At 53.1% G+C, this 9,989-nt stretch overlaps 1 protein-coding gene across 1 annotated transcript in view; it reads right to left on the bottom strand.

Moving 5' to 3' along the window:
* The window catches only part of LOXL2 (lysyl oxidase like 2), a 59,051-nt gene that overhangs the window by 39,679 nt on the left and 9,383 nt on the right, over window positions 1-9,989 (bottom strand). The window contains exons 2-3 of the mRNA XM_017732346.1: window positions 8,907-9,312; window positions 6,742-6,917 (exon numbers count right to left, since the gene is read on the bottom strand). Of these exons, the coding sequence (XP_017587835.1) occupies window positions 6,742-6,917; window positions 8,907-9,258 (528 nt within the window). The 5' untranslated portion in view covers window positions 9,259-9,312. The remainder of the gene's footprint in view (window positions 1-6,741; window positions 6,918-8,906; window positions 9,313-9,989) is intronic.

Here is a 9,989-nt window from a genome sequence, read left to right as displayed (position 1 = left end):
GGGGGACAGGGGCCCCTGGGGACAGCAGCCAGGCTGGGGCTGCCAGACCAGAGCAGCACAAAAGGGTTGGGGAGCAGAGTCAGGCTTAGGGGCCAGGAACAAACCCAGCGCAGATTAGGGCTGACAAAGCCTGGCTCAGCTGGGAAAGGCTCCAGGAGCCTCCTGATTGCCCGGGCAGAGTGAGGGGACAGCGCTGGGAAAGGCTGGGGACACCAGCGAGGGAGCAGAGCAGGAGCAGTGGAGCCTGGAGAGGCTTTGGCACGGGCAGGCTCAGCTTAGGGCAGGCTCAGCTTAGGGCAGGACACGGCTCTGTCCTGGCAGCAGCAGGGCTGGGGGGGTTCCTGATGGGCACAGCTTTGTCAGACCCTGTCTCCTTTCTGCCGAGCTGCCTCAAAGTGTCTGCGTCAGGCACTGAAAGTGGGGAAAGTTTATTGCCAAGGCACAGCAAGGTCAGGAACACCGAATTAATTAAATTAAATCAAATCAAATCTCTGCAAAAGACCTCCAAGCTCGTTAAGCCCAACCTCTGACTGATCAGCACCTTCTCACCCAGACCATCCCACTCCGTCCTGAGGACAAGTTCAATATTTGAAGAGCAGAATGGTCTTTAAGGGCCCTTCCAACCCAAACCCTTCCCTGATTCCCACACCACACAAATGGCCACAAAACGGCCGCTGAGGCAAATCATCGCGCTCCCTTTGAATTCACAGCACCAAAACTCGGGGGGTTACCCCCATATCAGCTCCATGAACATTCCCCTGACGTCAGGAGGTGCTGAAGACCCTCCCAGGCCCACAGAGCAGCAGAATTTGTGCTGTCCTTGGGCTTTGGGTTAGAGAATTAAACGTTCACAGCGAGGCGAAACTCAAACCCTGTTGTCACTGATTTTTGAACTTTTACATTTCTCCAATCCTGCGCTGCCTGCTGGGTCACTCTGAGGTTTCCTGTGGCCTCTCAGCTGCTGCTCTCTCGTGCTGGTCACACATAACAAACCCTCGCTAGGTTTGCTCTCCAAGGACACCTCCATTGTCCCAGCCCCCAAAATGTGTGAACTAAAAGCCTCTGAAGAGGAGAGGCAAACTTGGGGTAATTACATCATTAACGGAGGTTAGAATTGGAGAATTAACCCTGATATGCAAATGGGTCAAACTTATAAAAGGCTGAGGAACCCGGAGTCCATCTTGGGTGGAGCCTTTGGCCTGCCCAGGGTGAACCTTTAAAGGCCCCGCAAATCAATCCCTGCTTTTATTTTCTGACTCGTCTGGCCTCTGTTTTCAGGAGCCACATCGAGGCATCATCACAACAAACAGGTGAGGAAAGCCTTTCTAATTAAACACCGAGAGCTGCAGGACACAGAGATGAGGTGGGGGGCACCTGTGTGACAAATCTCCATGGTGGGGACAGAGATTCCACTGATTTTCATGGCAAAAAGCTGGAAAAGAGGGAGATTTACCTGGGGACAAACCACAACCTCATCCCCCTTCCCTCCCTGCGCCTTCCAGCTCAGTTCAGCCTCATCCAGAGCCTGGTTTGACTGTGAGCTCCTGAGCAGGGCCTGGCAGAGCCTCTCCCCGCTCGTTAAAAACCTGGAATTAGCAGAATCACCGAATGCTTCGTGTTGGAAGGGACCTTAAAGCTCATCTCATCCCACCCCTGGGACACCTTCCCCTATCCCAGGTGGTTCCGAACCCCATCCAACCTGGCCTGGGACACTTCCAGGGATGGCTCAATCCACTTTTAACCTGGCACAACCAAAGCCTTTGAGCCTCTTGGGCTTTGAAGTGAGATTTTTGTGCCTCCCAAGTACCCAGAGGGGAAACGAAGGCCAGAAATAGCAGCAGGGCCTGGCGTGCTGAGCCAGACCTGTCTGGCCACCGTCTGGCCAAAGCCCTGGGCTGGCCTCAGGTACCAGAGCTATTTGTGAGCCTCTAAAAGCTGCAGAAATTCGATATATTTAGAGCCTGGCCTATTTGAAGGCTGTGTGGGCGCACGCAGAGGAAGGAGTTCGACAGCAAATATTTTGTTAAGGATGTTTTGGGGCGTGCGTTAAATCAGATCCCGCTGGGGCGTTGATTTCGGGAATCAATTAAGGTAGGAATCGGGTCACTGGGGCCTTTAAATCACTGGAGGAGCCGGGAAAGCAGCTGCAGGTGGGTCTGGGCTGAGTTTGGATAGCACAGAGTGACTGCAGGAGCTGTTGGAAAAGCAGGGATGGCATTCCCAGCTTTGGGAACACACAGGGAATCACTCGGATTTCTGAGCTCCTGACACCCAGCAAAGGCTCTGCACCTCCATCAGCCTCCAAGGAATCCTCTGAAAGCTGCAGTGGGGGTGGAAAGCAGCAAAAAAGATGGAATTTGAACAAGGGAGGGGTGGATTTCTGGTGCTGCCGGGAGGATTAACCCCTTCCTGCCTGTCTCCCCCATCCTTATCACTCACCCTCCCCCCAAACACTTCCCTGTGCCCATCGCAGGAGCAGAGGTCAAGCACTGCCCATTCCCAGCAGGAAAAGGGATGGAAAAGCTCCGGGATGGGAAGAGGTGTGACCTAACCCTCCAAACACGAGCTGTGATGGGAAGAGATCTGTCTGAGCACATCCATATGGAATGGCCGGGTGATTTATGGCCATGGAAAATGTCATCCTATCCCGCTGACCCGCGGCTTTTCCAAAGCGGGAAGCGGAGCTGTGCACGGCGGCCAAGGAAAATAAACTCGGCTCAGGGGTTATCGAGCTGCTCCTGAAGGAGTGGGGGCTCCTCGAGAGGCAGGGCTGAGCCAGACTGGGGCAAAACGCCACCGAGCAGGGCCCTGGCACCGTGGGGTCACGGCTGCTTTTCCACCCCCTGATTTTCTGTGGGAAACATTCCCAGCCCCAGGGAATTTGCACCAAACGGGCTTTAAGATTTTGTAAATGATGACCAAAAGCTGAGAGAATTGGGATTGCTCAGAAGCTTTGGGGTGACCTCATTGTGGCCTTCCAGTGCCTGAAGGAGCTGGGAGAAAGATGGAGAGGGATTTGGGACAAAGGCTGGAGGGACAGGACACAGGGAATGGCTTTCCACCGGCAGAGGGGGAGGCTGAGCGGGGGGAATTCCTGGCTGGGAGGGGCTGGGATGGAATTCCCAGAGGAGCTGTGGCTGCTCCTGGATCCCTGGCAGTGCCCAAGGCCACGCTCAAGGATCAGAACCTTTTCCCAATATTCGACTAAACCTCCCCTGGCCCAGCTCCAGCCGCTCCCTGGGATCACCCGCCCAGCATCAGCCCTCGCTCCTGTTCCCAGCAAACAGATCCGTTTGGGACTCACAAGCAGGGTGGGAATGCAGCTTGGGAAGGTGGAATCCGACAGCCAAGCTCGATGCAGCACCTCCAGCCAGGCCTATTTTAGTAAAGCCTGGTTTGAGCAGCGGGGGGAGCACGGACTGGAATCTCTCCCTGGGAATTCCGGTGGGATCGCTCCGGCTTTGCTCTGTCAGTGCGGAAGCTGATGGAGAGTCCTGACCGCAGCAGGGCTCCGAGGAAATTCCAGCCCCCTCACCCCTCATTCCAAAGAGAAAACATCACTTGGACAAGCCCTGGGCTCCAGGCTGCTCCCAGGCTCCCGGGGGAGCTCCCCGGGCTCCCAAGCCCCCGATGAACGCGAGGAATGACTGCAGCATTCCCAGGCGCGTTGGGAAGGGCAAAGACTTCCAAACTCGCCTTCACAGGAGGCTTTGGACTCCCCTGGTGTGGATTTGTGAGCCCCTGAGTCACCCTGCTCCTCGTTTCTGGCTCCAGCTGTGCCCCACTGGCTGCTGAGGGGATAAAGCAGAGAGAAGAGAAGGAAAACTCACAGGGGGAAGGAGCCGAAACATTTGACAGCCACTTGTGACTGCAAGGAGCTCCCGCGATGGCATCCCAAACATTCCAGCTCCTCACCTCCAGCCTTAATCCTGCTGCAAGGGAACCAGCAGGGAAGGAGCCCTTCAGCTCCAGGGATTTTATAGGGAGAGGGGGGAAAGCAGCTGGAATTTGCAGAGTGGAAGCAGCGGTGTGGTGGGAGGGTTCCTGAAATTCGGGGAGAAACAGAACCCCGGAGTGGTTTGGGTGGGAAAGGAGCTTGAAATCATCCTGTGCCACCCCCCCTGCCGTGGGCAGGGACAGCTCCCAGGGTGCTCCAGCCTGGTTTTGTGCACTTCCAGGGATCCAGGGGCAGCCACAGCTTCTCTGGGAATTCCGTCCCAGCCCCTCTCCACCCTCCCAGGGAAGGGTTTTCCCCCCAGTCTCTAATTTTCACCTGTTTTCTGTCAGGTTGAGGCAGGCAGGGACGAGCTGGGGGTGAGAGCAGCCCCTGCCCGGGAACTGCAGCACTTCCACCCCCCTCAGTGCAGCTCCTAAAAATAAATCCCCTTCTCCCTTTTGCATCCCTTTCTCCCGAGCGATTGCGCTGATGGATCCGGGCTTCTGCTCCGGGAATCGCTTCAGCCTCCTGATCCCTCTGAAGTTTCAGCACCCCCAGAGCAGCAGCTGAGCTCGTTCCCAATTATCCGACGTGCTCCGCTCATGCAGCCCCAGCGCTGAGCTCATGGAAAAGCAGAGCCCTCCAACGCTTCCATGATTCATTTCTGGAGCAGCTGGGAGTGAGGTGACCTCCGTCTAGACTAAACCAGTTTTTCTCCCAGGTGTTTTGAGGACTCTCTGTGGCTTCAGGGCTGCCAAAGCCACCCCTGGTGTTCCACGATCCCGCCTTATTCCCTGCGACACAACGGAGCCATTGATGGAGCGGCTCGGGATGATCCCTCCCGAGCCAGGGGAAGCGAGGTCAGGGCAAGGAAAGGAATTTAATCCCTCACGTCCTGTACCTGCAGCCCTTCCCTGGAACGCTGAGCGCTCATCCCGAGAGCCCGGATCCGCTCCAGCTCACGAACAAACCCAAGGATTCATCCCTGGGAACCACGCTGGGATGTGCAGCACATCCAGGATGTTCCCTGGCTGCTTAAAAGGAGCTGGAAAACGCTTACGGGGGGGGGGCTCTTTCCATAAATTTTTGCCAAGAGCAGCCAGGGGATTCAGACAGGGAAAAATCCAAGAAAAGGGAGGCGCTGCCTGAGGCACCACAAACTTCCCAAGCTGAGGAGTTGAAGGGAAAAAAGCCTTTTTTCCCTTTTTTCCCCCTCCAAAGAGCTCATCCCAGCTCCCTTCCAGCCCAGCATTCCCTCATTCCTTTCTCCCGCAGAAATCCCACTGGGATGTGATCCGAGCCCTCCGGTTCTGCCTTTTCCCGGCTCTCCCCCTCAGCCTCCCGGTGGGACCGGGGACAGCCCCGAGCCTTCCCCACAGCAGCGAGCAGCCCACGGCTTCCCCTCCTCACCTCCAGCTCGAACCCCACATTCCCACAAACATTCCACACTTTTATCCCGCTTTCTCCGTCCCTGCTCCTCCAAAGCACGCCAAAATATCTTTAAATCTTTCCCTGTCAACCCAGCCACGGCTGGAGGAATTATCCCACCCCAAATCCAGCCCTTCCTGCTGCCCCCGTTATCCCAGAGAGCTCCAACCCAGCCCCAGCATTAAAAGGGGAGAGAAAACTCCGGATTTTTGTCCTTTGGAATGAAAAAAAGGCTGGAAGTTCTGTGAGCACAGCGCACATTTTGTCTCTCTAAATTCATCCTCTGAAATGCCAAAAGAACGGCTTCCAGTTTTGAAAAGTGGATTGGGGAACTGGAATAGCAAAAAATAAATAAAATAAATCTCCGACTGTTTCAAATTCTGATTCTTTCTCTGACATTCTGAAACTGGAACCTGAATTTTGCCTCTCCAGCCCAGCCAGGAGCAGCCAATGGTTTGTTTTAACTACAGAGATGGGATAAACATGGGATAAACATGTGGGATAAACATGTAGGATAAACATGTGGGATAAATTGATATGTGGAATAAATAATGTGAATAAATATGGGATCAACTGATAATATGGATAAATATATGGGATAAATACGGGATCAATTGATAATATAGATAAATATGTGGGATAAATACGAGATCAACTGATAATATGGATAAATATATGGGATAAATACAGGATCAATTAAAAATGTGTTTAAGTCCCAGCCACCCCCATCCCCACAGGACTCTGGATAAGAGTTTTTACCCTGTTTACCTTAATTTGATTAATCAAGCGCACATTTTGTCTCTCAAAATTCATCCTTTGAAATATTAACAGAACAGCTTCCAGTTTTGAAAAATGGATTGAGGAACTGGAATAATTCATAGTAACAAAACCCAAAAAAACCCCTCAAATGGCTTCAAATTCTGATTCTTTCTCTGACATTCTGAAACTGGAACCTGAATTTTGCCTCTCCAGCCCAGCCAGGAGCAGCCAAGGGTTTGTTTTAACTACAGAGATGGGATAAACATGGGATAAACATGTGGGATAAACATGTGGGATAAACATGTGGGATAAACATGTGGGATAAATTGATAATGTGGAATAAATAATGTGAATAAATATGGGATAAACTGATAATATGTATAAATATAGGGGATAAATACGGGATCAGCTGATAATATGGATAAATATGTGGGATAAATATGTGGGATAAACACGGGATCAACTGATAATATGGATAAATATGTGGGATAGATACGGGATCAATTGATAATATGGATAAATATATGGGATAAATACAGGATCAATTAAAAATGTGTTTAAGTCCCAGCCACCCCCATCCCCACAGGACTCTGGATCAGAGTTTTTACCCCGTTTACCTCAATTTGATTAATCAGGGAGTTGTCAAACTTGAAGCCGGGGATCCTCTTCTCGCTGCACACCACTCCCACGTCCTCGGTGTGCTTGCAGTCGGTCACTCCCCAGCCGTTGGAGCCGCAGGCCGCCAGGCTGCTCTCCTTGCCCGTGCAGTGCACGTTGTCCAGCCAAATTTTCCCTGCAATGCGAAGAAAACACAACTCAGGCTCCACGAGGAGAAATCTGGGAGCTGTTTTCCAACCTAATCCCAAGAGTAAAACCCCCTTGGGACGCAAGCGCTGCCGGGATTTTCCACAGGAATTCGTTTCCCTTGGCAGCCCCAGCGGTGTTCCAGCAGCCCCAGAGCTGCTCCCTAAAAAGCAGAGCGGGAAGAGCCCCCCAGAGCCTGGATTCGGGACTCGAGGCCTTGGGATTTCCCTGGGAATGCTCCCTCCCACCGGGTTTGTTTTCTGATGTCACGGCCTCTTCCTCGCTTGGGAATCTCCTGCTGTGCCTGCGGAGCCAAAATCCACAAGTTTGGGAGCACATTCCAGGTTTGCGAGTTCAGTTGGTCGCTGCTCAGGCTGCGCTCGCTCTTTGATGGGACATTATAGGTGTGAGCACTCAAAAAGTCCTGAAAACCAGCCCAGCCAGCCCGTTCGGCCCTCCTGAGGGGAATTTTATCCCTGTGGGATGCCAGGCTCCAGGAAGGGCAGGAAAAATCCTCTGCGGGACAACATTCAATCCCAAATCCCGGTAAATCCCTTGGGGTACCCGCTGTTACCCAGACACGCTGCTATTCCTGTGTCCTGTCCGAGTTTTCCCTCTCCACCTCGGTGGGTTTGGGAATTCACGGCTGTCACACCCAAATATCCTCCTTTCCAAGTGTGTTTGTCCTGCACATGTTTGGGATTCAGGTGGGATTTCCCCCACATCCACCAGGTGCAAGTGAAAAGGGCAGGAAAGGAAAATGAAACATGGAAAAGCACATCTCCGGGACAAGGGGAGCAGCTTTAAGGTGGAAGAAGAGAAATTTAGATGGAATTTGGGAAGAAATTCCTGTCTGTGAGGGTGGGGAGGGGCTGGGTGGGAATCCCCGGAGGAGCGGGGGCTGCCCCTGGATCCCTGGAAGCGCCCAAGGCCAGGCTGGAGCAGCCTGGGACAGTGGGAGGTGTCCCTGCTATGGCACAGGGGGAATTGGATGATTTCAAGCTCCCTTCCCACCCAAACCATTCCATGATTCCATTAGATAAAATTTGGGATGGGGCTGAACAGCTTTTCCTCACAGGAACAGCCTGAGGGCACCCAAAATGGTCATTCCTGTATAATCCAGTAACTGTTATTCCCACAGAATCCTGCAGAGGATGCGAAATGTCCAGACCCCTTTGGAGCCCCAGACCAGAACAACCCAAATGTGAAATGTCCAGACCCCTTTGGAGCCCCAGACCAGAACAACCCAACCCAAATCCAACCCCGGCACAGCTCCGGCTTTCCCTGGACCCCGTCCCTGTCACAGAGGGACCGGAGCTGCCCCTGGGGAGGAACAGATCCCAGAAAGTCTCCTCTCAGTCTCCTCTTTTCCAGGTGCCCTCAGCTGCTCCAGACCCTTCCCCATCCCTGTGTCCATCCTTTGGATACTTCCCAATAATTCCACACTTTTTTTACCTCACGGATCCCAACCCCGCCTGGCCCAGCATGAGAGAGAAACACCCCAAAACCATCAATGAGACTGAAATTGGGGATTCCTGGGAGCTGGAGAGACCCCCCCAGTGCCCTGGGATCCCAAACTGGTGCCCTCAGCTGCTCCAGACCCTTCCCCATCCCTGGGTCCATCCTTTGGATGCTTCCCAACGCTTTCACCCATTTTTTACCTCATGGATCCCAAACCCACCCAGCCCAGCACAGGAAAGAAACCCCCCAACATCACCAATTAAATTGAGACCTCTGGGATTCCTGGGAGCTGGAAAGATCCCCCAGTGCCCTGGGATCCCAAACCAGGTGCCTTCAGCTGCTCCAGACCCTTCCCCATCCCTGTGTCCATCCTTTGGATACTTTCCAGTATTTCACCCCTTTTTTACCTCACAGATCCCAACGAGAGAGAAACCCCCCCACCACCATCAATGAGACTGAAATCAGGGATTATTTGGAGCTGGAAAGATCCCTCCACGCTGCTCTGGGATCCCCTCACCTTCTCCTTTGCCATACTTGGAGCTGGGCAGCCAGGACACGGCCTCCACGTAGCCCAGCTCCCGGCACACCACGTGGGCGGCGTGGATGGAAAAGTCATCGTCGCACACGGTGCCCCACTCGCCGCCGTAGAACACCTCTACCCTGCCCTCGTTGTGCTTCCTCTTCTGCCCCGCCAGCCTCAGCTGGATTTTGGGGACGTTTGAGGCTCTCTGGGAGGGCTGGAACACTTGGGGGGCTGGCTCGGGGTAGCCGGGCAGGTACGGCCAGTGCTCGTACTGGGCGCAGCTCAGCGAGGAGAGGAGCAGCAGCAGCAGGCAGTGGTTGGAGGGAAAAACGTGGGATCTTCCCATTTTCAGTGCTCACCGTCCTCGGAGGCCGATGCAGGCACTGCTGGCAGGGCCGTCCTGGAAAGAAGGAAATCAGAGTTTGAGTAAAGGTTGATATAAATGTGATCTCTCTTGGGAATTGAGAGGTTGTGTCCAACACCGTTGGAAAAACCAAAGTCAGCTCGGGTGTTTCTTGTGGGGCGGATGAACAAAATGAAAAAAAACCCCAACATTTAAAAGTTTAGGTCGACTTGGCAAATTCGGCCAAAAAATACATTTCCCCAGTAAAATTCTCCAGGTTGGAAGTTGTAGCAAATGGTTTTCCTGTTTCTCCATAAATCCAGCAGGAAACCTTCATCCAAATCCTCCCAGGACAGAACTGAACCGGTTTTTTCCCCCCCAGCTCCTTCCCTAAAGAAGCCAAACCCGTCCCAAACGATGGAAAACCAGGAGGGTGGGGAAATCCCACGAACAGCAGTGAGGGATTTATCCCAGAGTCTGGGCTCCCAATGGGATAATGGATTTGTTTCTGCTCCTGCACGTCTGGTTCCGTCTGTAGCAACTCAAAACATCACCGGACACTTGGCAGGAGCCTTGGATAATCCTGGAATAGCAGAAACTGTCTCCAATTATTGGTTGGAAGTCTGGACAGGGATTTATTGCCATCCAAAGGCTTAAATAAGGAGAATTTAAGGTGGGGACAGGCAACTTCTCCTGACTCATGAGAGGAATTTCATCCAGATCCTGTGAAATCC

The sequence above is a fragment of the Corvus brachyrhynchos genome, unplaced genomic scaffold (assembly GCF_000691975.1).
Source record: "Corvus brachyrhynchos isolate BGI_N302 unplaced genomic scaffold, ASM69197v1 scaffold150, whole genome shotgun sequence".
Classification (NCBI taxonomy): domain Eukaryota; kingdom Metazoa; phylum Chordata; class Aves; order Passeriformes; family Corvidae; genus Corvus; species Corvus brachyrhynchos.
This window is presented reverse-complemented; position numbering and strand designations above follow the sequence as displayed.